The 26,466-nt window shown below is 52.5% G+C and overlaps 8 protein-coding genes across 8 annotated transcripts; 2 read left to right on the top strand and 6 right to left on the bottom strand.

The window, feature by feature from the left end:
• Positions 1-347: 347 nt before the first annotated feature.
• Positions 348-4,532, top strand: B0H65DRAFT_165498 (uncharacterized protein). The gene is made up of 3 exons (XM_062821293.1): positions 348-1,069; positions 1,121-3,213; positions 3,280-4,532. The coding sequence occupies exons 1-3, from the start codon at positions 492-494 to the stop codon at positions 4,431-4,433; spliced, it is 3,825 nt and encodes a 1,274-aa protein (XP_062683172.1). The 5' UTR covers positions 348-491; the 3' UTR covers positions 4,434-4,532.
• Positions 4,533-5,152: 620 nt separating this feature from the next.
• B0H65DRAFT_165493 (uncharacterized protein) lies at positions 5,153-7,173 on the bottom strand. The gene has a single exon (XM_062821292.1). The coding sequence runs from the start codon at positions 6,988-6,990 to the stop codon at positions 5,176-5,178; it is 1,815 nt and encodes a 604-aa protein (XP_062683171.1). The 5' UTR covers positions 6,991-7,173; the 3' UTR covers positions 5,153-5,175.
• Positions 7,174-9,594: 2,421 nt separating this feature from the next.
• B0H65DRAFT_462367 (uncharacterized protein) lies at positions 9,595-11,711 on the bottom strand. Its single transcript, XM_062826637.1, has 4 exons — positions 11,615-11,711; positions 11,307-11,455; positions 10,293-11,087; positions 9,595-10,133 (listed from the first exon to the last, which is right to left on the bottom strand). Exons 2-4 carry the CDS (start codon positions 11,376-11,378, stop codon positions 9,903-9,905), a joined length of 1,098 nt encoding a protein of 365 aa, XP_062683170.1. The 5' UTR covers positions 11,379-11,455; positions 11,615-11,711; the 3' UTR covers positions 9,595-9,902.
• Positions 11,712-11,911: 200 nt separating this feature from the next.
• B0H65DRAFT_165441 (uncharacterized protein) lies at positions 11,912-14,736 on the bottom strand. The gene is made up of 4 exons (XM_062821291.1): positions 14,398-14,736; positions 13,510-14,313; positions 12,513-13,454; positions 11,912-12,399 (listed from the first exon to the last, which is right to left on the bottom strand). The coding sequence occupies exons 1-4, from the start codon at positions 14,455-14,457 to the stop codon at positions 12,049-12,051; spliced, it is 2,157 nt and encodes a 718-aa protein (XP_062683169.1). The 5' UTR covers positions 14,458-14,736; the 3' UTR covers positions 11,912-12,048.
• A 1,375-nt stretch (positions 14,737-16,111) lies between these two features.
• Positions 16,112-20,932, bottom strand: B0H65DRAFT_165370 (armadillo-type protein). The gene is made up of 10 exons (XM_062821290.1): positions 19,871-20,932; positions 19,582-19,770; positions 19,043-19,508; positions 18,867-18,988; positions 18,741-18,812; positions 18,450-18,674; positions 18,276-18,379; positions 17,919-18,177; positions 17,111-17,858; positions 16,112-17,053 (listed from the first exon to the last, which is right to left on the bottom strand). The coding sequence occupies exons 1-10, from the start codon at positions 20,720-20,722 to the stop codon at positions 16,263-16,265; spliced, it is 3,828 nt and encodes a 1,275-aa protein (XP_062683168.1). The 5' UTR covers positions 20,723-20,932; the 3' UTR covers positions 16,112-16,262.
• Positions 20,933-21,674: 742 nt separating this feature from the next.
• Positions 21,675-23,547, bottom strand: B0H65DRAFT_462353 (uncharacterized protein). Its single transcript, XM_062826636.1, has 2 exons — positions 22,984-23,547; positions 21,675-22,927 (listed from the first exon to the last, which is right to left on the bottom strand). The coding sequence occupies exons 1-2, from the start codon at positions 23,277-23,279 to the stop codon at positions 21,895-21,897; spliced, it is 1,329 nt and encodes a 442-aa protein (XP_062683167.1). The 5' UTR covers positions 23,280-23,547; the 3' UTR covers positions 21,675-21,894.
• On the top strand, positions 23,522-25,184 carry B0H65DRAFT_165312 (uncharacterized protein). The gene is made up of 3 exons (XM_062821289.1): positions 23,522-23,848; positions 23,918-24,640; positions 24,725-25,184. The coding sequence occupies exons 1-3, from the start codon at positions 23,677-23,679 to the stop codon at positions 24,865-24,867; spliced, it is 1,038 nt and encodes a 345-aa protein (XP_062683166.1). The 5' UTR covers positions 23,522-23,676; the 3' UTR covers positions 24,868-25,184.
• Positions 25,185-25,501: 317 nt separating this feature from the next.
• B0H65DRAFT_508034 (uncharacterized protein) lies at positions 25,502-25,918 on the bottom strand (the record flags this gene model as incomplete). Its single annotated transcript, XM_062828198.1, has 2 exons — positions 25,502-25,796; positions 25,896-25,918. 2 exons carry the CDS (start codon positions 25,916-25,918, stop codon positions 25,502-25,504), a joined length of 318 nt encoding a protein of 105 aa, XP_062683165.1.
• Positions 25,919-26,466: the final 548 nt, after the last annotated feature.

Raw genomic sequence — 26,466 nt, 5'->3', positions numbered from 1 at the left:
CTTGCCTGGTCCAATAATAATCGTCTAATTGGCACACGCTAGCAGGCCAGCCAGCACACCCACTGCAGTGGGCAGCGACTGCAAACCTCAAGACCATAACCGCGTCTTTGACGTGACTTTTTACCAAGTAGGCCCGTCTCTGCCTGCCCGCAAACAGAACATCAAAATCCCAGCCGAAAGGGAAGAGAATGCCTGTTGTTGATGCCGCATCTCAACACCACCACTCTCAACGACTGAGGCCTTGAACTATCACGCCTCTCCCCGCGGACCATCCGTCCTTCGGCGACCGATAACGACGACGACGATAGCCACGACGACGGCCACGACGATCACGACGACAACCACAACGTGCACATCGTTGCGTACCTAGCTCAGCATACCCAACCAGTACTGATAAACCCGAGCCGCACCCTCGCTGGTTTACATTCGACTTCCCAAACACCACCTCATCGGCCTCGAAGCCGTCAAGCCCTTCACAGACTCGGCATGCCATGGCAGGCAAGGATTCTGTAGGCGGCTTTCCCATGGCCGGACCAAGACGACCCGAAGCTCCTCCCGCGAATCGCACCCGGACGGCAACCCCCAATGCCCTCCCCGTCGCTCCCCAAAGAAATGCGCCGGCACCAACAGGTCCGGGGCCTGTGATCCCGCTTCACGTTATCGATGCGCCCACGCAGCGCCTCTATGCCGTTGCCATCTACGCGGCTCTTTTTGCCTGGAAGCTGTACGACTGGACCCAAGTGGTGGAAGAAAACACCGAGTCTTTCTGGCTATTCCTCAAGTGGATCGCCCTAGACCTCATCTTTCTCTTCGGCCTGCCAGAGCTTAGGATACCATGGCTCGAACTATCACAATCCTTCGTCGTTTTCGCCTTTGTTGCCCACGCTCTGGTTGACTGGATGCTCATGTTCAATATCGGCCTCCCATGGCAAACATGGCTATTCGGATTTGTCAAGGTCTTCTACGACCGAGAGCTTGCCATTACCGAGCATCAAGTCAAGGTGTCCAGCATCCTCTACAACCACTCCCTCCTCATGGGTAGGCAGATCATCAACATTCTCCCAGAAGGGTAAGTCAAGCACATCCGTCATAGCAAGTAACAAAGCTGACTATTTACCAGTTCCGTGGTGCTCAACCCCGAAAACACCCCGTACTGCATCGGAGGGGATACCAAGGTTGCCTCGATCCCTCTGTTCTTCAATGCGACGACTCCCATCGATGTCGAGATTATTCGCACCGACCTCGAAACCAACGAACACGAAGTCATCAAGTTGACCAGAAGCCAGCTCAAAGAAATCAAGCATGAGGTCAAAAGGAACGCAGATGATGAGATCTTCACTGTTAAGTACAACTTCCCCGTCGAGAAGCCTGGTGCCTATCGATTGGGCAAGGCGCTTGACGAGTATAAGCTTGAAGTTCATCGCAGGACTCCCTTGACCTTCGTGGTTCCTTGCCCTCGCGCTAGCGTGGGGGTAGTCCCTTCGCCAAACCGCTGTGTCGGTGATCTGTCTGATCTCAGCCTCTTGGTTGATGGCACGCCGCCACTGAAGGTCAGCTATAGCCGCACCATCAACGGCAAGGACCACAGCTTCCATATTCAGAGCTTGCAGCCAGAGGGCTTCTCCTCTCCGCTCCTCGGTGCTTCGCGTAGTCTTGTGAGACTCGTCGAGGATGATGATGTCTCCTGGGCTCGAGCTCAGCGGGTCCCCGTCAGCCTCAATGAATCCATGAACGTTGGCGGAGCTTGGCAGTATTCCGTCGATGAGGTCCATGATGCGTTCGGTAACGTTGTTAGGTACACCGGCCACGCCGACGACTTGGATCCCAAGACAAAGCCAAAGCATTTGGTGCAGAACCTCTACGTCAAGGAGCGACCGCGTGTGCGTCTTGAAGGATGCGACGTGAGAAACCCTCTGAAGGTTGCCAGGGGCGGCTCCAAGGATCTTCCAATCAGATATGAACTTCCTGGGTCCGTACCTAATGACACTACGCACACCATCAGCTGGCTGTTCTCGCCGATTGACACCCTCACCAAGAGCGGTGACCATGGTGATGTCGTTTCTATCGGCACCTACGACGCCAAGAATGCCAGGGACCGGCCGAGAATTTCTACACCCGGCTTGTACACTCTCAAGTCGGTCGTTGCCGACCAATGCGAGGGAGAGGTTCAGGAGCCGTCTTCTTGCTTGCTGCTGAACCCTCTCGAGCCCAAGCTCACGCTTCGCTCAGAGGAGATCCCCGATACTTGCGCTGGAAATTCCATTGGATTGCGCGTCGACATGGACCTGATTGGTACCCCGCCCTTCAATGTCAGATACGAGGTCATTTCCAATGGGCAGCGTTCGGCCGAGCGTATCAAGGTTAATGGCCTACGCTTCCAGCAAGAACTCATCCCTAGAATCGCCGGACATCACAAGTATGTGTTCACTCACATCGGCGACTCCATCTACGAACCTCAAAAGCTCAGCGGGCCCGAGTATACCCTCGAACAAGATGTCAAGCCAGCAGCTTCTGCCAGCATCATGCACAGAACGGGCAACATGGCCGCTTGTCTTAACGACGATGTCTCGGTGGATGTGTTGCTTCAGGGTGACGCGCCATTTACGCTGGAATGGGAGATTATCCATGATGGCAAGAGAAAGCAGCACAAGGTCAAGGATATTCAGACGAACAAGTATCAGATCAAGACGGGCTCCCTTGCCAAGGGCGGCGAGTATACCCTGGCGTTGACAAGCGTCCAGGACAAGAGAGCGTGCCGTAACTTCGTGCAGGATGAGGTCAAGATCTCAGTGCGCCGCCAGAACCCAAGAGCAGCATTTGGTCTTATCGATGCCAAACGCAGGACGATGGCAGTTGAAGGCTCGACGGTCAAGCTACCGCTTCGTCTCACTGGAGAGGGCCCATGGAAGGTTTTCTACAGCAATGTTAATGACACCTCGAGAACCGCCCCCAGGGTCCTGGAAAAGACGGTCAAGAACGACAATGATTTCCTTGATGTTCGCACCAAGGGTATCTTCCAGATCACAGATGTTTGGGATCGGCAGTGCCACGGCATTGTTGATCCGAAGGCATCGTCTTTCGAAGTGAACTGGTATCCTCGTCCAGAGCTCGCCATTGTGCAGTCTGCGCATGTTCAGCCCGATGGCACCAACAACTTCGTTGTAAGCGATGTCTGTGAGGGTGATGTGTCTGGATTTGAAGTTGCACTCAAAGGTAAATATACTATAAGCCGCTCCATTAGGCACCTTCCTTTCTTACAGCCTGCTGACGTTTTCCCAGGAACGCCTCCCTTCCATGTCGAGTACCAGATTCGTCACCAACCTGCGTCTGGGCCAGCCTCCATCAGTAGGAAAGATTTTGAAGCTGCCCTCGGCAAAGCTTCCGTCTCGGCAGACACCTCCAGGGCGGGCCAGTACACGTACACGTTCAACTCACTTTCGGATAACCTCTACACTAATGACCGGACTTTCAAGCCCGTCACTGTTAAGCAGAAGGTTAACCAAAAACCCACTGCCGCCTTCGTCAAGCCCGGTCAGACCTTCAAGTACTGCAAGACGGACCAAGGCGAATCAGAGTCGATCCCCATCGCTCTCAATGGCGTTCCTCCCTTCAACCTCGAGTTCGAGATCAGACACCAAAGCAGCCCGATTCCGGAAGTGTACCGTACGCCTGCCATCAACTCCAACTCATACGAGATCCAGATCCCGCGTCACCAGCTGCGTCTCGGAACCCAAACGATTCGCATTCGCAGCGTTCGCGACGGCAGCGGCTGCCACTCTATCTCCGATTACACTTCCGCCCACAGAGACACTCCCGATGGCAAGGCCCACTCGGTCCAGATCCAGCTCTTCGAGGCGCCCACCATCTATCCTCTCGAGACTCGCACCGACTACTGCGTCGGCGAACGTCTTGGGTACTCCCTCGCTGGTGCCGCTCCCTTCGAAGTGTGGTATACCTTCAACGGCGAGGAGTCCAGGGCCAAATCTCCCACCACCACTTTCCGCCGTATCGCCGAGCACCCCGGTGAGTTCACGATTACCTCGGTTAGTGACCGGGCATCCGAGTGCCGCGCTCCCGTCAACATCTCCAAGACGATTCATCCGCTCCCCGCGGCGCGTATCTCCAAGGGTAAGCAGGTGCAGGTGGACATCCACGAGGGTGGTGAGGTCGAGATTCTTTTCGAGTTCTACGGTACCCCGCCGTTCGAGTTCACGTACACTCGCAGCACCAACCCCAAGAAGAAGGGTGAGCGCGCTACGGTACTGGAGACCAAGCACGATATCAGCGACGAGTATAGCAAGGTCATCAAGGCCAGCCAGGAGGGTGCATATGAGGTTGTGGCGATCAAGGATCGGTTCTGCGCGTTTTCGACGCAGATGCTTGGGGTGGAATATGTGGAGGGTAAAGATGGGCGGTTGTTGAAGTACCAATGATCACGTACTTTATGATGAATCAGAAGACAACAAGGAGTAAGGAATGGGATGTGGTGAGAATCGAAAGGGGTTGGACATGAGAGGAGGAAGGCGGAGGAAGGAGAATCATGCAGGGATTCTCAGAGAAACAACCAAAGTGAAGAGTGAAGACATGCTGGGTGGCACGGTATGCTCTGGTATGCTGTGCCATAGCTGCGCATGGTACGAGGTCGGGGTGAACAGCTGAAAGAAGCAAGTCAAAATATCAACGATGAAAAGGATGAAAGAAATCGGGTTCTAGGGATGGAGGTCTGGTTTTTTTTTTTTTTTTTTGTAACGAATTACTACCACTACTCTACATCCACTTATGTGTTTTTTTGTAGACTAAGAACATAGCATGGCGTTTTCTGTCTTTATGGGGAACGAACATTTACCACAACTCACGAAAACTAAAGGAATAGGATAGGATAGGATAGGATAGCAGAAGGGGCGGGAGGCAAGGAAAAGGAACAATGAAAGAACTGGAAAACATTTTTGATTCGTTTTCACGTGTTACATATGTACCGTCCTAAAGTCCTATGCAAATCAGTGCTTGATGCCATGCTCTCTCTGTACTTTTCCCTTCCGAACTTTAGAATATCCCACTTCCCCAAAATAGACAGACAAACAATTGCACGCCATCCAGACTCCTCTGTCCAAGCCGGCCATCAGATTTGAAAGTACACAGACAGTCCCGCATTTCCTCTCCTTCTCGGTTTGTTCATCACTCCCTCTCCTCATCACTAGCACTCTTCGCCCTCTTCGCAGGGCTCATATCCCCCCCACTCGGCCGATGATGCAACTTCTTTTTCGCTAACAGAACGCTATCACTACTCCTACTCCTACTCCTACCACTACCACTACTACTACTATCCTTCACGCCAACAAGTAACAACGACCTAGCACTCACAACAGGCGACGACGAATTATTACTCCCACCACCAGCGAGGAAACTCTTTAGCTTCTTCGAGGACGAGGAGGAAGTAGTCGAACAACAAGAGGAGGAAGTGGAAGAAGAGTGCTGCTGCCAAGAAGTTTTGGAAAGGAGAGACCCCATCATCGGTGCTACTACCACCGGCACAGCACTCTCCAACCTGTTCAAAGCCTCCGTAAGCTTTTTTCGGGCTTCCAGTTCCCTGTTGGTGCTTAGAGAGCTGGAGGAGGAGGAGGAGGAGGATGGAGACGTGGAGGAGGAGGAGCAGGTGGATGGGGAAGACGACGACGATCGAGGTCGGTAGAATTCCTTGACTACGCAAAGGGCTGCGTGGTACACTTGGTAGAGAAGGAGGCGGATGCTGGCGTTGGGGAGGTCTTCGATTAGGGAGGAGATGTCGTCGGTGTTGTTGGTGCTGGCGGCGGCGTGTGCTGCTGGTGGTTGTGGTGGGGGGCTGGAGATTGTTGGTGCAGGAGCAATGGTGGTTTGTTCAGTGATGGCTGTGATGGACATGACTCCTGTGTTGGTGCTGTGGGTGCTGACGCTTGTGTTTCTACTGCTGCTGCTGCTGCTGCTGAGATCGTTCGCATTTGTAGTAGTAGGGCCGGTTTCGAAGCCTTCCATGAAGGATTCCGAGACGCCGTCGCTGAAAACAGTGGCTAATAGGGGATCACCAAAGACACAGTTGCTCCAATCTTGAAGGCCGGTGAGCGTTAGTTGTCGGTCACCACCGGTGCTGTCTGATGCTGGTGCGGATGCTGCTGGTTGGGGTGCTGCCATGTAGCTGCTGCTATATCCGTTTGTACTTGTTGTTCTCTCCACGGTGACCAAGGTGTTTGTGTCATCAGCCATGTCGACAACCACCAGCCTCGGCACCTTGACCTCGTTGAGCAAGTGCGCAAATCGCCTGAAGTGTCTTCGTATCGGGGAGTAAGCCATTGTGACTGCCATGTCTTCGCCGTCTCTTAGAACACCCTCTAGTAATGACTGGAAAGCAGTTGACCAGTTCCTTGCTCCGTCGGCTGCCATCAACCCGCCTTCTCCGAACCCCGCCGTCTTGTCCGACAGTTCTATTCCTGGCATCCTAGGGACCACGGCAGCCACGGGGCCAAACCTCCCAGACGGCGATGTTATCGATGAGAGGGATCGGTAAAGCTGACCGAGGTGCTTATCCAGACGTTTGCGCTCCGCATGGCTGGGGGGAGAGGGTAACAAGGCAACAGGGATGCCATGTTGATGCTCAAAGACGTTATATGCTGAACCCAGCTCGACAGGACCGTGACTGGATGTATGCGCGAGGGCCGGGAGGAATCTCTGAAGTGTTGGGTTTGTGAATCTCGTCGCGTGGTTTCTGGTAAGAGCATCCCTGATCCATCGAACTGTCGCGGCTTCGGAGCCTATTATGGATTGTTCGTGCCTCAAGAGTCTGAAGAGGGCTTGTGGCGGGAGTGAAAGGAGGAGCGTTTTACCGTCAGAAAGACTGACTTCGAATATCCTCTGCGGTCGAAGGGAAGCAACGGGCCGCAAGCTATGGACCGTTACGTGACTGGGCACGATTGCGCTGAGGGCAGCCTGTACCGATTGTTCTGACGGTTGTCGACACATGGTAAGACTGTAGGATAGGATGTATCCCAAGAGTAAGATGTTGTAAACAGGAAAGATGTGATTTGGAGGGTCGACGGAGGGGACGACTGTCAAAAGACAGTCATATATCTCTTGGCTCCAAGAACAATGCGGCCAAAATGATCTCCTCAGGGAGCAGCTGGGTGATTATATGGAGCCTGTGTAACTGTATCCTGCCTGTGATGTGTGATGTACGTAGAGACCGAAGGGGACTCTGGTACTTGAGGCTTGTTCTGATTGGGAAAGGGGGCGGAAATATTGGCCAAGCGTGTTGGATCTCTTGTACTAATACTCAGCAACTAGTCGGCAATTGGTATTGTAGATCGAAATGGCATGTGATGATACCCGATGCTGCTAAAGATAGGAGAGGAGATCAACTGTCGTCTGTTCAGCCTCTTTTTCATTTCAGACTATTGGGCCACAAGAGCTCTGGTACGAGTGTCTTGTCACCGTGCCATCTCTTTCTTGTTTTTTTTCTTGTCTTCTTCGGTGTTGTTGGCGGAAGTTGACGGATTGACCGCCGCGAGGAAAGAAACTTGGAGGATGAAGAAAGGAAACAGGCCTCTGTTGGCTTTTAGCTACCCACTTGGAGTAAGGTAGGCGTGAAGCTGAGACAGAGTCCGTTTACACATGCCCTTTACGGGTAAGACCCATACCCCATATGTCCGTCAGCTCGGTAGCAGGCCGGGATCAGAATGGGGATGCGGCCCGGACGAGGAAGGACCAAGAATGGGCCGCTGGACTGACTAACAGCGTTTCATTACTCTCTGGTCCCTGTACCTGGTGTCAGACATAAAGAAAGGGGCGGACAAGGAGATCGGAGACCGCGCCGATGGAGATCATTCTGGGGAAAATGGATACGAGCGTGCTTGGGGGAGCGTAAGAGGGTACCTCTACGGACCACGCAGCGCCTTTCTGAAGTTGGATTTTCTTGGCCACGACAAGTCTGTCAAGCTTGGCTTTTTCACTAGAGAACTCTGGCTTAGTATGTTTATTGTTTTCATCCTTCTTCTCACAGGGCCAAATGGATGTAAAAGAGGCTAGATTGCAGGGGAAGATCACAACTCTAGTGAGCACTTTCTTTGCTAATAGGTCGTGATAGATGGAGCATGGCCAAGCACACTTCCGGTGGAGCAATAGCGTCGAACTGGCGAATAAGATCCCGAGACAAGCGAGAGCGAAGACCTTCCGCGCAGAATATCGACGCGGGAAATGGGAGTAAGAAAACCCGGAGTGCCGGAGTCCCTGGACCACCGGTGAGATCCAATGACATGGCTACCAGAGTTCGGTAGAGATGGCGGTACATAGTCGACGCCACCTCGCTATGGGAGGACGTCAACTGGACAATCCGGCACAATGCATGTGCGTAAGAGGATGCCAAGGGAGCGAGTAGCAGGGGAGACCACAGGGTCGGGCCGGGACAAAAACGTGGTGGGAGACAAGAAAAAGGAAGTTTCGGAGTGTGAAGGGCCTCCATGATGGATGGGCAAGATGGGCGGGGATAGGCCGGACAGAGAGTTGTGCTACCAGACTTGTGAATAGTTGAAGGCCAAACAAGCGAGCCGGGAAATTGCTGATTGGCCAGTAGTAAGCGAAACACGCCGGATTGGGAAGGGCCACGAGCCACGGAACAAAACAAGCGAGAGACAAGCGAAAGCACGTTACACCAAGAGCGGGAGGCTTCAGACATCACATTTCTTGCTCCCTCAGGCTTCTTGCGACTGACCTTCCTAATGTGGTTGTGTGATCTGGGGATATTGGATAATGGTTCGGGATATTGTATCAGATGGGCTACCAAGTCAGCCACGCCTTTGGGTCGCAGGCAGTAGCAAATGTTGTTGGAGATATCAATATCGGATGCCCCGAAACGGTGGACAACAAGCGAGGCCATTCCGGTCCCCATTCAACGTGGCAGAGGCCAGCCATGATACCGTCAGATTTCAGGGAACGAAATGAATTGCGATGAACATGTTTTACGAACGGGTTCGGGGCCCAATATCCGCAGATAGCGCACAAATCATTGCGTTGCTGCCACTCGTCAAAATTATCTGGAATAGGGCTTAGCGTCCGTCAGATCCCCTGCATGCTGCCCTCCTCCCTGTGACGCTGGGACCTTCCACTGTAACCTTGAGGATTGTGATTTTTTTTGTCCACCGGACATATTCCTCCTACAGATCAGCACGTCTAACTACGGGGTTGCGTAACGGACTTGTAAAAACCCACTTTTCACCACGTCTAACTACAAGCGCTGAAGATCATGGCATCCTGCAGTGTAGCCTCTTTGGGTACAAAGTAGCGAGCGAATCCGAAGAACCATCGTGGAGCCCTTCTCCAATACCATTTTCAAAGTCGAACTGCCGATATAATTCGGTACATGATCACCACCTACAACCAACGCGGTTGCTTTTTACATACGTTTCCTACTAGGCACACCCTTTCCAGCAGATCTGACTGAGGTGATCTGACATAGCCATCTGATGTCACTGATTATTCGCTGTCCACCGTGCACTAGATATATAGCCGCGCACCTTTTTTGAGACACGTAAAAAAAAAAAAAAAAAAAAAAAAAAAAAAAAAAAAAAAAAAGGAACTCAAACAGGCGCATTGGACAAGAGGGCCACGAGACAATCCGCTTCTCGCTATTACTCTCGCTTGTTTTCACCTTCCCGGGCAAATCATTAACATCCTAACATCCCAATGATCCTCCCACGTGCTGCATTTCACTAGTACTGCATCTCGCCAGAAAAACAGGGACCGCTAGACAACAAGTACATACGGAACCAGTCCCCGCCCCGCTCCGCCCTGCTGCTGCTGCCGCCGCCACCGAAAAGTCTCCGGGAGCGGGACCGGTCGATGCCTCCACCACTGTCCCCATCTCCCGACGTGCCCGAGTCTCAAGCATCGGTAGAAGCAGGCTCCTCCTCCTTAATCTTGGGCTCCTCTTCTTTGATGTCTTTGGTCTCCTCCTCTTTCTTGGCCGACTTCGGCTTCTTCTCATCTTGCTTCTCCTGCTTATCCTTCTTCCCAACCGCCGTGATGCCAGCAGCTTGGTTATATAGCTCCGTCATGTTATACTTCTTCAGCTCATCCCAATCACCATCCACAACACTCAAACCGCAGACCGTCTGTGATTGCCCCGTAAAAGTCAGCGTTAGCAAAGCGGATTCTCCACCATTCAATTCAAGTCCTTCAGCAAGCCAAGGGTGAAGTGAAGCAGTGTGCGCGAGAGGTGTTTGTGGGTCAAGGGGAAGGGGAATAACCCAAGACTGTCTGTCCTGTCTTACCTGGAAGATATCCACCAAAATGACCTTGTCTGGATTCGTCAAATTGACCTTGTGACGCTCATCGTTGATAAGTCCGGCAATGGTGTTGATGACCACGTCTCGCTTCAGGTTGCTGTGGTTGCGAATCGTAGGCCGGATGGCGTATGTGTAGGGCTTGTACTCCTTCTGCTCTTTGTTCTCTCCCTCCTTTTTCACCTCCGCACCATCTTCTTCCTTTTGCTCGCCCTTTTTCCCGCTCAAGTCAAAGTACTCCTCCAAAACCTGCCTAGCCGTCTCAGCCAACCCCTGCTCCGTCGCCTTGCCCATGACGCTCATGGGCGTCAACCGGTTCAGATAGCGGCACTTGATCTTCCTGATGTCGGTGCACTCCTTGGTGTCGACGACTATCCTCTTGACGAACTCGACCGGCTCGATGGGGGATTTGGTCCGCACGAACAAGAGACAGTCGATGTTGAGCTTCATGGCCTTGAGCAGGGCCTTGTCGTCCTCCTGCTTTTGGACGTCGGCAGTCTTTTTCTCCTTCATTGCGCCGAGTTCCTTGGCGATGGCGGCCTCGATATCTAGTTCCGCATCGTCGTCATCCTCGACTTTGGGTTCTTTGCTGGCGGGCTTGATGCCGTACATGGTTTCGATGTACTCTTCAAAGAGGTTGATGACTTCCCGTGCGGCCTTGTTCTCCTGGTGGCGTGCGCAGGTCACCCATATGCCGCGGTCGCCGATTTGGGGGATGGAGTTGCGCTCGAGGGCGAGCTTGTTCGCTTGGTTGGGTGTTGTCCATTTGCCGCCGCTGCCAGTCTGTTCGATGCGGGTGTCAGACATCACATAACCAAGTCGAATGGGCGAAAGCACCCGTGAGACAACTTGTCATAGCAACCGCATGAGAGTTTGAGGATCTCCAACTGTGGAACATTTGTAGTGCATGCTCGATCAACCTGAAAGTAGCTTGAAGAGTATACTAGCTCAATCAAGAATTCGAATGGATTCAAAGGCCAGCGGATCATCGGGAGTAAATACCTTCTTCTTCTTCTGCTTCTGGCCTCCAGCACCGCCCGGGGCGTCCTTTCTCTTGCCCTTGTCGCCTCCCATTTTTTTTTTCTTGGAAACTCGGATACTTGCTGCCTTCCCGTTGGAAATTCTTTTCTGGCGGGGTTTCCGTCTTGAGTCTGATTGATTTCCCTCCATGGTTACTGTTAGCTTTTGATAGACAAGAGAGGAGGATGAGGATGTGCTCTGCACGCTGACGAGGAATGCAATGGCATTTCTACTAGCGGCAAGGTAAACGAACACCAGAGATTAAAAAAGAAACATTCAGAAAGGGGTACCTATTATGAAAGTATAACACCAAACGGCAAGTGCGATGATCGGTTGTTAAAAAGGTGAGTGGTGACCGACGCGGCGCGTGTTCACATGAAAGTTACGATCGAATGAAACGGGCAAAAAGGGAATTTTCTTGTAATGGCGTTTTTTACTCGTACATACAACCCTGCCAAGTCACGTGGGTCCACAAACAACCCCTTTTTCGACTTGCCCCAGGACGTCAACACTCGCAAGATTTTACTCCTCGAAATTGGAGAGGTGGTAAAATGAATGGCTTGATGGATTTCTTGAGAAATTACGGGTTTGTGGTTGCTTCGTTTGTATTAGGTCTATTCTATCTTCAGTAGGTACATATGGAAAGGCCCTGAGGCGTGTATGTACAACCCGGAACCCCGACATCACAGCCCGCCGATTTCTCGGAATCCCAAGCTCTTCTCATTCAAACAGTAAGCAACTTGCGTGCGAAAAACATGACGTTCTCTTCCTCCTCTCGTCTCTCCTCGCTGTCACCTTTGTTCCCCATTCGCCCAGACTTATTCGTGGTCTCATCGTATCGTCCCTCCTTCCCTGCTGCACCGGTTGCTTTTGCCAGCAGTTCTTTCTTCTTCAATTCCATAAACTCCATCTGCATCTTCTCTCTTTCCTGTATTGGATTGAGCGAGTATCCGGGCAGGATCGGTGGTGAATTCCTCGCCGAGGAGAGAAGATGTTGAAAATCTTGGGCATTGGGGTATGGTTGGGCCATGAGACCATCGCGGCGGATGAGCATTGATGGAATGCGTACTTGTAACTGGAATGGGGTTAGAGCTGGTTAGTACTAACCATAAAGATTTCCGGGCCATATGAAAGGAAAGTAGACGTAATGGCACTGAAGAAACCAAAAGACCAGGAATCCAAACTCACCTGCGCCAAAATATTCGCATACCGAATCCCCAACTCCTCACCGATATACCTCAGTCTCCCTCTCACCCATGTCCTCTGATCCTCCGTCAAATAATCCTGCGCCATAACACATGCCAACGGCCACGTTAAAAAGTACCCAGACAGTCCTTTCATCCCCTCATCATCCTCGCCACATCCGAACCCAGACAGTTGTTCCTCCTCTTGTTCATCGTCCTCACCGTCCTCCTCATCGTCATCATCATCATAGTTATCCCGATTCCGATTCCGATTCCGATTCCCACGACCCTGACCCTGGCCCTGACCCTGCCTCCTCCTCCTCTTCGTCCGATAATGCCACCCCAAATTATACGGCACGCTCGCCAGCACATCACTAATAACCTCAGCACAAACCCTGGCACTATGCGCATACTCGGGTGTGGTCCGGTAATCAACAGGACTACACGCCCACGCGGCGCAGCGGACCGTGATGCTGGCGAGAATTAAGCGTGTGACACGTGCCATGTTCCACACCGAGGCGATCCAGACGTCGTTGTACACGTCCACTCGGCCGGGAAATACCTCGGCGTGGGCGTAGTCGGTGTTGGCGACGTAGTTTTGCCAGCACAGGGTGCGGTAGCGCCAGTGCGGCGGGAGGGAGGCCATCCAGTCGACTATGGCGCGGTCGAGCTCTTGGGAGCGTCGCATGAAGGAGAGGATCCGGGCGGTTCGCTGTTCGTAGGTTGATGGAGAGGGTTGTGCTGAGGGTGAGCGAGGAGAGGAGGGGGAGGACGGGGAGGTACCGGCGGTCCCGTGGGTCATTATGTGGGTTACTTCGGCGCGGAGCTCGCTGGTTTGGAGGTTAAGGCGGCAGCAGTGGGCGGCGTAGGAGTCGTTGACGGCGTTGTCGAGCCACCAGTCGACGCCCATTATCGGGGGGCAACCGGAAGTTAAAGCGTGGATTATCTGTGGATGGCGTTAGTACGACTGTGATGGCCTGTCTGTAATTCGCTGTTTTTACCTGCTGTGTTCGTACGGCGATGAACAACTGTAATCCGATCTGAGTCGTTAGTTGTTTCTTTCCTCGGGCCTTGACAAGTTGAATGGCCCCTTCAATATGGGAACCCCACGCAAACTCGCCCATTTTCTTTGCCGTGATGTTCTCGAACATACCCAAAAGTAACACCGTAGCCAAGACCGAATCAGATGTGCACTTGACCCGATCCATCAACGCGGCCTGAGTGGCTCTTAATGCTTTCGCATACTCCCTATGTGCGCTCGCAACGAAGTCGATCCCGTCGCTCTTGACTCTGTTCCCCAGCGAAGCCAATGCACATGCATTAAACGCAAACTGGAGATGGGGTGCCGATGATATCGTCTCCGTTTTCATGAGTGGGATCAGATAGTCCATGAACCCCCTCGTCGTTCCCTGGCGGGGAATGAGCACAAAGTTGGACACAAAGTGACATGACGCCTGAGTCTCGGTGGGGATTTGAATGGCCGGTATGACCGCGAGCTCGAAGGGTGACCTGACTGTCTTCCGTGCCGTAGATGTGAGAGAAAACTGCTGTTCCCCGTCGACGCTCGATGATGATGACACTGAAACGGATGACGATGACGACGGCGGCCTTGAGGCGCCTGACCCTGGGCTGAAGCCATCACTCCCTGTTGATAGCCTTTGCTTTCCCTTCTTGTTGGCTCTCTGGACCCTTCTTTCTGTTGCCTTGGTAACATTACGGAAGACTAGGTCAAAGTCATCCTTGTACCCGGGACATTGTTTCCTTGCTTTGAGACACTGATTGCATGTTGGCTTGGTTTCATCGCACTGGATAACGCGCGAACAGCAAGTCATCGTGCCGCGTGGTCAGCTGTTTCTGTAGTCAAGTTCATCGCATATATTCCAACTTACCTTGATTCTTCGTGTGCGGCACACTTGACAGCCCTTGGATGGCTTTCCGAGATAAACCATGGTCACACAATTCTTGTAAGCTGGCTCTTCGCCAATGGGACTTGGTGGATAGAGTGCCGGAAGGAGCAATAGGGTAATGCTTCCCCGTGGGGACTGTCCGAGTATAGTGCGGCTGGTAGCCGGGCGAGCCGGGTTAGGCGGTGGTAAGCGCCAGAGAAGTGACGACACTCGCTAGGGTTGGTGAATGGTGACCGTTGAAGTATCAAAGTGGCCGATGATTCTTTGGCCTCCGAGCAGATACGTAGATGAGAACTATGCTCTTAGGTACCTCACGATTCCCGGAAAGGCTGTCTTCTGTATCTCTTAGGGGTTGGTAGTAGGTAATCTGACACACTACTTGAGACAGTGATCAAAGCCGGCAGAGATGACAAGGACAAGGGATGACTATAACTTCAGCGTTGCTGCCACCTTATCTGCTCTAGGCGTGTATTAGCCGCCGTACTTTGGAAGGGAAAGGGTAGATATGGCGATATCTTGAGCATGGACAATAGAGTGAAACAGAGGAATATGCGAGGGGGAAAAATAGTATCGTGCCGCTTACGTAGTTAGAAGATGTTGATCGGAAAGGTATAATTTCCCTTTCTAGTTCAGGGCTGAGTGAACCGCCTATCACTTCCGCCAAGTTTGGCTCGACCTCGGAACCGGGTTGGTCCGAACGCAACACAGTGGCGCTCGATGCCACCTGAATGCCGAAAATGATGTTTACTTTTACCTTATCGAGAACTGAGATGTGTTGGAGCTCGAAAACGGTAGTCAGAGAGTGCAGATTGACGCATGGATGGTATCACCAGCAAGACCATCATCTCACCGTGATTGTTCCGACATGGGTTGTGCGGGGGATAGCTTCGGTTGACATTAGCTCTTCAGGGGTTAGTAGCACGGTCTCCACGGTCTAGCCCAGTCTTGCCCGTTTGGAATTGCGCTGCAGATCGCCCCTATTGCTCCATTAGTAAACGTAGTACTACGCAGTGGTTCCGTTGCTAAATCGTACCGTTTCCCGGAATGTCGGAAGTAGTTAGACATCTTTATGCGTTATGGATATGATAGAAGTTGTGTGTCGAAGGACTGGCAGACTGGTTCTTTGACCTTGGTTAGACGGCGAGAGGTCATGTTTTCATCGAGATAAGTTGAACGGGCACCCTTAAACTAACATCAATCCATTACATTCCAAGTCAACCAACGGAGGCTCGATTCCCGAACCCACGGTTGTTTTTGTTTCTCTATATACCTGAATTTTCCCAGCTACGCCGACGTCTAAGGGTCAAACCTGACTGGAACTTTGTATCAAGGAAATGGCAGTCGGTCATGACAATCATCAACCGTACTATCGCCGTAGCTCTGGTCTCCGCTGTTAGCTCTCACAAAACTGCCCTTCAAACCATTCTCTTCCTAATCTATAGTTTTCGCTTTACATTCAAACCCCCAAGGTCAAGCCTTAGCCGAAGTTTCGAGTTCGCGGCTCTCATCACCCCAGATAAGCGATTGAAGTATCATCGAGTATAAAGCACAGAACATTGGCATCGGTAGGCGCATGTGCTGGGTGCGACTCGCATCGATAGAACCATCATGCGCCACATGATGAGGTTCCATCGGTCTAACGGTGCGTATGAAAGTTCAAAGCCACTGCGAAGCAGCAAAGAACCTTCCAAAACCTTCTTGGGGAGCATGCACGAGACTGTGCTCCTGGTGCTTTGGCCGTGTCATTGCCGCTATTATATAACCGCGTAGCGCTGAAAGCCTGAGTCGAAAGGAGCAAGTGTGATAAGCCACTAACACGTTGTACGCTCTTGCAGGTCTGACATCGCTCAGTGTCCCTCGTCGAACATCCCGGCGACTCCTTCCAGATCAGGAGTCGCTTGCCTCTTGCCAGTTCCCTGTTCAGTACCAGTCACGGTAGTATCGACGCCCTGCTGAGGCGTCATGAATTTCTGGGCCATCTTGCTCCTCTTGGGAGCCTTTCTGACAACATCTTCTCTAGGGTCCTTGAGCTTGCCCATCTCACTAATGCTTACACTCTTGACGTTTCTCAACAAATCGAGGATCACAGCGCGTTGTTGGCGCGAATGTGTACCGGGACGTCGCAGGAAAGTAAGGGTCCTATCCACTTCCTGTTCCTTGATACCCGGCAGTGAGCACAGGATTTGGCGGGGCGCAGAGTTGCCTCCCGAGAATTCATCGCCGACGCAAGAGTGAGCAAGGATCGTTGCAATCAGGGTCGCAAGGTCCTTCTGGGCGTCAACGAAATAAGGATCGTTCATCGAGGAGATCGCGGCTCTCATCACGTCGGTCCCGAGGAACTGGTGAATTTCCGCCTTGGTAGCATCGGGAATAGGGAAGTTCTCATCGGGTAGCAAAGGATGAGACGGTTCCTTTTGCTCCTTAGGCTGACTCTGGATCTGGAACTCCGGTACGATAGATCGGAACACGCGGAGGACGACGCCACAGCACCTGGTATCACGCATGTGAATCGCATGGCAAAGGAAGAGGAGAAGGGGGCCGGCGATCGACGTTTGCATGAGACAGAATCTCCGAAGCGATGGATACCGGGACTCCGGAGTGGTGCCGTTGGGAGAGGCCGGAAGGTTGCTAGGTGGTCCTGGGAACAGGGTCAGTAAAAGTTCAAGAGCGTACCAGTGGTGATTTAGCAACTTACCGGTCCTCGCCGGGTCAAGGAATTCAGCCACCATAATGGCTGCTGTATACGTCAGCTGCCTGAGAATGCTTTCCGCCTTCATCTCCTCCGTTAATTCATCATTGTCTGCCACCTGGACAGTTTGCTTCTGGCCCAGCTTCTCCCATTCACTGCTGATCTTGGAATCCATCTGCTGGAAGCACGCGGCCAGGATTGGAGGTAGGAAATGATCCCTTAGCTCCACAGGACAATGATCAACGAGATACCTCACCAAGTTCAGCAGATTAATAAGCTGATGAGACGAGAGGTTGAAGGAATCGGCAAACAGGGCGTTTGCCAAGGGCCCAGGAAGTTCCGTGAACCCATAAAACTGCACGTCAAGTCGGCTCATGCAGTAGATGACGGCGTAGCATGCCTCGCGGACGAAGCGCACAGTGCCACGAATGGTGGAGGCAAGCCCCTCTAGCGTGTTTTTCTTGTCCAGGACGCGCGCATAGAAATCGTCTTTGCTGCCTTCGGAAATACCGGCTTGCCAGAAACGGTCAGTCAGGAGACGGCTGACCACAGGACGCATCTCTTCTGGAAGCAAAGACCAGTTCTTCGGATCATGGCACGCATGTGCGTAGCTCAAGAACTTGAGCAGCTCAGGCAAGATGATCGGGAACCCGTCCTGCCACAGAGCGCAAGACGCTTGATAAGCGGGGGAGTTTTTCTCCAACTTCTCGACCGAGTAAGTCAAAAATGACTTGGTTGAGCGTAAAGGAAGGAACTGCAATGATATCAGTAACTATAAAGCACGTTGGGGGCGGTGATTCCCAGGGCAACATACCGTTTGTCTCTGTTCAAGTTCGGCTTGGAGCGCCAACCCTTCGGCATCAAGGTCCGCAGCACCCCAATCACCAACTTGGTGAACACGGCGCTGTGCAATGTAGTTTTGCGCCTTGTCTAGACCAATAAGCTGGCAGAATCCCTCGAATGAGCCGAGTGCTTGTTGCAACGGGGCTTCCTTCCACTGGTTTTTGACAGGCTCGACAAATTCAGCAAGACGCCTGACCCGCGTTTCTTGGTCTATGCGGGTTGCCCGGTGGCTATGGTTTTGTTGTTAGTGAGATCCAGACTTGATGTATCGTAGCTTTCGATGACAAGCCATCATCGGAAGGTCACAGGGGCTAATCGGGGGTCTTACATGATGATAAAGAGGAAACTGCGATACGCAATCTGGCGCTTTTCATCGAGTGTTCCGGAGGCGATCATCTCCTTGACCTTAATCTCAAGCTGGTCGTAGACGTCCTGGTACAAACAAATTGTAAGTATATAAGGAGCCGGTGAACATAACGTGTGACGGGCTAGCACCACTTACCAGTAAATGATCAGGCATCTTGGAGGCGAGCCTCTGCAATTCAACCATGCTTTCAGTTTGGAGATCCCGGATTGCATCATTGAAGGTCTTGTGCTCAGGCTGCAATGCAGGCCATGTCATGAGAATGTGCTCGAGCACCCTCAGCATGAAGTTGGCTTTGGTGTCAAGAGCCGTAGTGGAAAAGGCGACAAGCAGCTGGAGGATACGTTTACGGATAAGAGGGTCCTAAAAGTTCGTCAGCTTTTCGTCTTCATTGCCAGATACCCATCCCACACGTAGATGGCGGCATACCTCAATATTCATCTCCAGCAGCCTACTACACCACTGCTCCAGATGTGTCTCGATACTCGAAACTTCCTGCTCCTGATGGGTCGTCAGTTTTATCATGAGCTATACAGCGCAGCAGGAGAAGCTTACCCCTCCAGGAAGTTCTCCCTGTCTTGCCCTCCACTTGACGTAGCCTTTGAGGGCTGCCTCAATGACCGTAGCATGGGCGTCTACTCTCAGAACAGGCATGGAGGTTTTGGAATAGGTTGCCGCTATGTTCAGCGTTAGCCATCGGCCCCGTGCGTTTAATGGCTTAAGCAACTTACGGTTTAGGGGTAGCTGGCCCTCATACAGAGTTTGCAGAGCATTTTCTGCCTGGTTCAAGATGTACTGGAAAGCATCCGTGAGCCTCAGCTGGATGATGCTCTCGATGATAGAGCAACTGTATCGCCTATAGTTACCCAGAAAAGCATGTCTCTCCGGGATGGTATCGGTATCCTCCATGAGAAGAACAAACGTAGGATCTTCTGTATCTTCAGGGAGGTTCTCATAACGCAACAGTCGAGCGCTACAAACGTCCAACAGTGGCAGAACCATGTCGGTTTTCCCGATAGCCGGACCTAGCGAGCGGTGGTTAAGAAGGCGCGTCCAAGTCACGAGCACGGGAATGGAAACAACGAGGCTCTGACTCTGCACCACCGCTATCAGAAGCTTCAGGAAGTCCTGGATGTCAACCTGGGGCGGTATGAAGGCGTACTTCCGGTCGAGGTAATTTCCAACACACGAGATCATCTGTGATTGTCAGTATAGACCTAGGAAAACAATAGGAGCGGTTTTCCCCAGCGGTGTAAAGGAAGCAACTTGCCTCGGAGAATTTCTTGGCAAACTGGTACTTGTCGTCGTCAATGTCCTCAGCGTCCACTGTCGACCATTCAAAAAGTCGTCTGCAGAGGTCGACCAACTCGGGGCTGTACATGGGAACAACCAGGTCGACGAATTCCTCGCTGCTGAATGCTGACCGGGAATAGAGAGAATGCAACGCCTCCAAAGCAGCCTGTTTAAGAGACAAGAGTTAACAGCTGGAACTCGAGCAGATATTCGGAGCAATCGCACAAGTGGGAAAGTGACTGGACAGAGAGGGGAGGCAAGATTACCCTTTGCACGGTCACGTTTGAGTTGGCAAGGCCATTGCATATAACAGGACGACAACCGGTAGCATGAATGGCTTTTGGTATTGCCCACGGCATCACGGAGTTGAGAACAGCCAAAGCTTTGACGACACAGGCCCGGACGTCCTCATTACTGTCGAGGTTCTCGTTCAAACAGTCTCGGACGAGTTCTGTTACTCTACTGATCCATCCGTCGTCACCGAATCGCACCTGGGGTTCGTGTTGACGGGTTGGGAAGGCTTCGCTGAGCACGGCAGAAGGTGTGAAGATCTCAACGCATCCCTTGCTCAGTGCTCCCTCTCTATGGGCGACGATGGCGTCTTCTCCGTTGAAAATTTCCTCGGACAAGATTTCGAGGATTAGGAGCACGAACTCCTTGTGTACGGGCGAGTTCGGAACCTGCCATAGGCGGTTCAGCAACTCGTCCATATCCATCCAATCCGCACCCCAACAGCGCTTAGCTATCTCGACCCAGAGCTGGGCAATCTTTGTTCTGAGAAAGGGCGGATCTGGTTTTGCGACACCCTGTGCCAGTTGCAAGATCCAACCGCGGAGAAACTCGCGTTGGTTGGTGTCATATTCGGACCATTTGTGCTTGACCGCATACTCGAGAAGAGACAGGCCGTAGTGGCGAACGACGGGTTCTTGTGAGCCACCGGAAGCAAGGCTGAAACCGTGCGAGGGCGCGTCACCGCGGGTCTTGACTTCTTCCAGAAATGCCTGAGCTTCCTGTCGCGCCTGGTTGGGAGAGTAGGGGCTGTGGACAATGTTGAGTGCTTCGTGAATCCTCGGGATGACGGGGTCGGCGCCGGCACCGGCGGCCCCGTTGGTGTCCATGTTGCAAACGGGAGGATGCAATGGCTAGAGGTATAATCGATGGCGGAAGTAGAGGTATCTTAGGGACGCAGAGGGCGGGAGGATCGAGCTTGGTTGCAACGATACGGACCGTGGCGAAGATCGATGTCGAGCGGGTATAACAGACGGGTGCTCATAAAGAGGCGATGGTGAACATGGGATTGCTGTATCGGGTCACGCTCGATTAGACTGGGAGCCGTGGAAGACTACAGTGTAGATGTACCGTAGGGTGTGTTGTGTTTACCTCGACGGCAGCGAGATCGCCTGAGGAGATGGTGGGAACGGACGTGATGGTACAAACGGTCAAGCTGGAGGGAAGCAGAGGTAGGCTAGGTGGTGAGGCTGGTGGTATGAGGGGACCTACACCGCAACCGTAGTAGGTAGCCTGGTGCCTTCGACTAGTCAGTCCTTTGCAAGTAAGAATATGAGCGAATGAAGCAAGCCAGCCAACAGCAGAGGCTGGAATAAATTGTTGGAGGTAGAACGTAAGCAAAGGCGCGTCGAGGAGTCTCGTTTCCCCGGTGATTTATACAAGAGAAGGTTACCTCCAAGAGGCAGTTGTGACGGGAAATTGGAGTTGTGAGCCCAGATGTTTTGGGGCAGCATGCATGAAATTCCACAAGCCCGGGGAAATGACGGAGTTCCCTTAAGTCCACCGTGACTTGCTGTTAATGTTGCCCACGGCACTGAGGCTTGACCGCCGGGGCCACATTCTAGTGCATCCCCTCGCGCAAAGTCTGGGGGTGGCGCTCTACCGTAACAGCACGAGTATTCCGAGGCAGGCGCGATGGGCCGCGTGCCTGCCCAAAGCTACGCTAAAGTACCTCTGGAAATTAGGTGGACAGGCGCGCTTCAGGCGCGCTTCAGGCTGGGATCAGAGCGGGCTGCGGATCCATCGAACCGGAACTTCCTCCATCGATGCACAGCAGGGGCACGCCCACCGGGAGGGGCACCTTCTTGAACATGCCCGGAGACGGGAGAAAAGAGAAGGCGGTCAGCTTATCGCTCCTTATCGGGAGGCAGAAGTACCTCGCAACACAGGTGTGTACTTGTACAACTAAATATTGCATGTGCAGCATGCACCCCACTGAAACCGTTCGCTTGGGAATAGTTGCGTCACGCCGAACCCTTAAAATGCCATCTCCTTCTATTTCTCAAGGTCCAAGCTCAAGCTTCCAAAGGCACAGCAGCTTGTCGTAGAAACTCGTTGACACGACTGAGAGAGTCCCCTCGGCGCTCAGCTGACAATCACTGCCATAGTTCATGCTCTTGTGCTCCTCAAACCTCCCAATCACTCGGAACTCATACTTCCTAGCGCCGCTCTTGAGAAGCTCGACAACCCGCGCGCCCGCATGCATACACGATACCAGCATCGTCAAGCGCCAACCCTGCCCATCCAAGAGGCCCATCTCCTCTTTGACAATCTTCACCCTCCACACGCCTCCTCCGAGATTGCTTTCTGCCAGCTCGACGGCCCGCCCGAAGCCGTAGGCTGGGATAGAGAACAGCCGAATGTGATCGTCGTAGCTTCCCGTGACAACGAGCTCGGATTCGCCGTCCTTCAGCCCTAGGGGCACTATCGCCGTTACTCCAGCACCATGGCCTCGGACGTTGACAGGTGGGCGGAGCGCCTCAATGGTATAGGGACTTTCCGATTCGTCGTCGTCCACCGCATCGGCGCGAGTGCGCTTGCATACTTGGTAGCGCAACGCCGAGTCATCCCCTCCTGATAACAGCAGAAACGAGTCGTCCTCTTCTTTGTCTTGGGAAAAAGGAGGGCTCAGAGACGGAGAGATGGATACATACCAAGCCTCGAGGGTGTGAGTGAGGATCGGCTCAGGATGCATTACCCAATCACCGCCAACAAGATCATCCCCAAGGTAGATCAGGTGTACATAGCCGGCAGTTGTGGTTACGGCAACCATGTCCGACTTGGTGGGATGCCAGCTGAGGTGGGTGAAGATAACCTCGTCCTTGTCACCTAGCCAGTCCTCCGCCGTTTTGCACATACTTGCCATGTCCATGGTCTTGAGATGCCTCAAAGGCTGAGGTTCCCCAGGACTCAACCGGAACAGAGCCAGAGTGGCCGTGCTGGAGACAGCGGCGCAGATGTCTTGCTTGCCAGGTGCCTGGTTGAAATGAAGATCGAGGATGGCCGATGGCTGCATCAGCGTTTGAACATGGACTCTGATAGCCTGTCAGTTTTCGTTGGTGTGCTCTTGCTTGACAATAGCTGGACTTACAGCTGGTCATCCACAAGCTGAAATGTGAGAATGCTTCCGTTGCGGTTTTGTGGCCCTTCTTTCTCTCTTGTCACCCTAGCCTCGAGATCGTCGTGTTGCTCATCCTGTTCCTCGACGTCCTTCGCTTCAGCGGTACTGGCAGCAGCAGGACCTTCATATCCCTCCAGGTTGTACGTCCCGATTAAAAAGTACGACGGCGCAAAAGGGCAAAATTCAATGCAACTAGGTGGAAGATCCAGCTGCATTGACTGAAGGGAGGAGACCGGCTCCGGCCAATTTTCACCGGAATCGCCCATTTTCTCAGCGAAACCACGATGCTATGCCAAGTTCAAATCAGCAGGCACAATTTGGCGCAAGGAATTGATCGTAGAAGCCACGGCCGAGTGATGAAAAAAAAAATTATATTGCGACTATGGTCTCTGTGGGTAGGAGACTGTCGGTCGGTTGGTCGTTATGCAACTGTTTTGGCGTGCGTTTTATTGTTATCGCTGTTCGGCCTTTTTTTTTATGTTGTTTTTGTTGTCTTTTTTAGGGGGCCGTTTGAAATAAATCAGAAACCCACCCTCATGCTGCAGCAGCAACACCCCCCACAGTTTCAACCTTTCCGTTTTGTCTGCTTCCGCGAACAACAGGTAGGTTCTCGATCAACAAAGCTGCCCTATTGCAATTTATACACCCATTTGATCAAGCCAAATGATTCATCCCATACTCCACCGATCTCCGTATCCTTCTAGTGCGGTTCGATGTCTCTTTGCGGTTGCATCATCCCATACCTCAACGGCGCACGAGCGCCTTAGAAGAGGCTTCCACAACTCGCCCACTCGACATAACCAGTCACAAAAGTCACCAGAGAAATCGATTAAAAGTCAATGACCCCCACCTCCTGCTCTCAGTGCAATACCATGAATTAATGAGTCTGCTAACACCATCACAGGAAAACACCAAAACAAAACAGTCTCAAAGCCAGAGACTGGTTTAGAGACCTACGACGTAGACGACTGGTGGGAGAAGTGGTATCCCATTGCCCGGAAAGAGACCAAGCCCCCTCGCATATTCTTCAAGGATGCCGAAGGGCGTCCCCTCTACAACCCCTACGCCGGCAATCTGGTTTCCTGGCAGCTTCGCGAGACCGTTGACGATTTCCTAGCCCGCACTCAAAACGTATACAAAAACTTCATCCGGGTCGCCAACCCCTATGCGCCGCCACGCTGGAAGCCGGCCCGGTGGACCTACAGCAAGGCCGGCGAGGAGCGACTGAGGATGTTCACCGATTTCATCAAGTTCTACGGCACCAGCGTCGAGGCCGACGGGAAGCGCGATCTGGGCAACGTGATAACGGAGCGGGTGGAGGTGATGAGGAACCTCACCCGTCTGGCCGACGCCTGCGAACTAAGAATGGGTAAGTGGTTACTCTATGTACCGCCTGACCGGGTGGAGGAGGTCTGGAGGAAGATCGTCACGGCCACGGTGAAAAACGAGCTGGGGTCGGAAGCGTCCCTGAGGCGCGGTGGCGTAGTCAGTAGGCCACAATCGGATGGCGAGCTGGTGAAGGTCTTCTCCAAAGACTTCCGGGATAAGGCGGAGGCTGCGAGACTGCTGGAGAAGCTTGAGAAGCTTGGGGTCCTAGATCCGAAAAAAGAGTATTATTACAAGTCTGGTTCGTTTCCGCATGACATCTTACCCCCAACATTGTTTGCGTACTACTAGGCGGTAGAGGGACTGACTGTGGATTCATATGCAGAAGCTTTATCGCATGTGAATCTTTATGCCCATAACCAATGGGGTCTGAAGACTTCACTGGTGAGTATTGATATCCATCGAACAGTGTTGCATTCCAGGACATCCTGTCCAAGATTGTTTTGCATGGTATCGCCCAAGAACTAACAAAACTGTGTGCCCACAGTATACCTCGACTGAGTGCTGGGAGCTTCTAGAAGCTTTGAAGGGAGAACAGGGCGAACCGATATAATGTGTGGTTATCGAGGTAACTGTTGGACTGTTAACCCGAAGAGGCATCGATGGCTGGAGATACAAGGCTGAGCGAGCGTTTATTAAGCTAGACAGCAGTGTCAAGGGGCCTAGCTCTTCAATGGCAGTGGGCATGAATATCTGACAATCTGATGGGTAGTGCATAGTGCATTTGATTCTTGCACAAACAAGTGGCTGGTGATAGCTGCTCAGGTAACATAATAGCCCATCCCGCAGCAACCTCGGTCTTCATGTTGGCCTCGAGTCACGATCACAGTCCAACGGCGGCCACTGCCAATCGGTACTTATCACCAGTATCCCATCAAATAGTCTCGAGTGTAATTCAACACGGAGCGTGGCTGCAAGAAGCACCCAATTGCCCTCCGGACCGCTTACACGCTTCAAGTCACCCAGCCCTATCAGAGCACTGCATCTTTGCTCTCTCACATACCGGCACCCTTTTCCGTTACGTCTCTTTCTTGTCTCCTTTCTCGTTGATCTTCACATCCACCCCACTGAACACCCCAGCTACCCATCCCTCAGCGACATTCTAGGCCGCCTTTCTGAACATTCCCGTCTTCTTTCTCTTCTTGTTCGCGTTCTCCTCCTCCACGCCCAACTCCCACGCCTTCACGAACCAGCTCTGCGTCCGGTCCAGGTAGGTTTCGTCGCCGACGTCCTTGACACTCACGCGCAGACCGCCGTCTTTGGAAAAGGCGAGGTTCTTGCGCTCCATGCGCTGGGCCGTGTTGTCGCGGAATTGGAGGGCCGATAGGTATACTTGATAGACCACGAAACCGATACCGGCTACGACGACTAATGTGAGGATGAGAGGGAGGATTTGGCTGGTTTTTGTTAGCTTTTTGTAGTTTTGAATCATATGTTGCTGGACGTTCGTTTTGATGGCGGGGCCGCGCAGAAGGAAGCGAGGAATGATGTCATACCTGAAGGCTGATGAAGGGGCCATTTTCGAACAACAATTTCCAGAGTTCGGCTTGAAGTCGAATTGTTGGTGAGTGTTGTCGATTTAGACGAAATCAAATCGAGGGAATGTCCCAAATAACTGTGTTTTTTGCTGTACTTTGTCCTGGGTGTTTCTCGTCGAGCACAGGGTATGCCAACGGGGGAAATCGTCTGACTTCTAAGTGGCGACCGGGTCCTAAGATTCCGAGTCTCGCTCAAACGGTAGGAGGGAATGTATTTCGATATATTGATGATCCGAGTCAACTTAAGTGTCACCAAGCTGATAGTAGGTAGGCTGTGAGTAAGATGTGTGTTTCGAAATAGGCCGAGTTAGAGCAACCCGCGTGGTACTCGGTGTAGAGGTATTCGTGGCACGCTAGCTAGGTGGGACGGAGATGAGGAAGTGGTGAGGACCATAGAAGGGTTTAGGTTATAAAATCCTGAATTATAAATACTACCTGCACTCTTCAATCCTGAAAGCGGGATGAAAGACGGCAGTGCAAACGGGCAGAACGCGATAGCGGGTATAGCCGTATAAATATGTATGCTCGA

Source organism: Neurospora tetraspora (assembly GCF_033439725.1).
Source record: "Neurospora tetraspora strain CBS 560.94 chromosome Unknown B0H65scaffold_3, whole genome shotgun sequence".
Taxonomy (NCBI): domain Eukaryota; kingdom Fungi; phylum Ascomycota; class Sordariomycetes; order Sordariales; family Sordariaceae; genus Neurospora; species Neurospora tetraspora.
Note: the sequence above shows the minus strand (reverse complement) of the source record. Positions and strands in the feature narration are given on the sequence as shown.

Bases quoted from the DNA above. Each gene is read 5' to 3' on its own strand.
- B0H65DRAFT_165498 (XM_062821293.1), top strand. From the start codon at position 492: ATGGCAGGCAAGGATTCTGTAGGCGGCTTTCCCATGGCCGGACCAAGA. The intron at 1,070-1,120 runs GTAAGTCAAGCA...ACTATTTACCAG, and splicing joins ATCAACATTCTCCCAGAAGG to TTCCGTGGTGCTCAACCCCG. The intron at 3,214-3,279 runs GTAAATATACTA...ACGTTTTCCCAG, and splicing joins ATTTGAAGTTGCACTCAAAG to GAACGCCTCCCTTCCATGTC.
- B0H65DRAFT_165493 (XM_062821292.1), bottom strand. From the start codon at position 6,990: ATGTGTCGACAACCGTCAGAACAATCGGTACAGGCTGCCCTCAGCGCA.
- B0H65DRAFT_462367 (XM_062826637.1), bottom strand. From the start codon at position 11,378: ATGGGAGGCGACAAGGGCAAGAGAAAGGACGCCCCGGGCGGTGCTGGA. The intron at 11,088-11,306 runs GTATTTACTCCC...CGCATCGAACAG, and splicing joins AGAAGCAGAAGAAGAAGAAG to ACTGGCAGCGGCGGCAAATG. The intron at 10,134-10,292 runs GTAAGACAGGAC...GGGCAATCACAG, and splicing joins TTTTGGTGGATATCTTCCAG to ACGGTCTGCGGTTTGAGTGT.
- B0H65DRAFT_165441 (XM_062821291.1), bottom strand. From the start codon at position 14,457: ATGGTTTATCTCGGAAAGCCATCCAAGGGCTGTCAAGTGTGCCGCACA. The intron at 14,314-14,397 runs GTAAGTTGGAAT...CGCGTTATCCAG, and splicing joins GCCGCACACGAAGAATCAAG to TGCGATGAAACCAAGCCAAC. The intron at 12,400-12,512 runs GTGAGTTTGGAT...ACCCCATTCCAG, and splicing joins ATGCGAATATTTTGGCGCAG to TTACAAGTACGCATTCCATC.
- B0H65DRAFT_165370 (XM_062821290.1), bottom strand. From the start codon at position 20,722: ATGGACACCAACGGGGCCGCCGGTGCCGGCGCCGACCCCGTCATCCCG. The intron at 18,989-19,042 runs GTAAGTTGCTTA...CGCTGAACATAG, and splicing joins GGGCCAGCTACCCCTAAACC to CGGCAACCTATTCCAAAACC. The intron at 18,675-18,740 runs GTATGCCGCCAT...ACGAACTTTTAG, and splicing joins TGCTGGAGATGAATATTGAG to GACCCTCTTATCCGTAAACG.
- B0H65DRAFT_462353 (XM_062826636.1), bottom strand. From the start codon at position 23,279: ATGGGCGATTCCGGTGAAAATTGGCCGGAGCCGGTCTCCTCCCTTCAG. The intron at 22,928-22,983 runs GTAAGTCCAGCT...ACAGGCTATCAG, and splicing joins CAGCTTGTGGATGACCAGCT to AGTCCATGTTCAAACGCTGA.
- B0H65DRAFT_165312 (XM_062821289.1), top strand. From the start codon at position 23,677: ATGATTCATCCCATACTCCACCGATCTCCGTATCCTTCTAGTGCGGTT. The intron at 23,849-23,917 runs GTCAATGACCCC...ACACCATCACAG, and splicing joins ACCAGAGAAATCGATTAAAA to GAAAACACCAAAACAAAACA. The intron at 24,641-24,724 runs GTTCGTTTCCGC...ATTCATATGCAG, and splicing joins AGAGTATTATTACAAGTCTG to AAGCTTTATCGCATGTGAAT.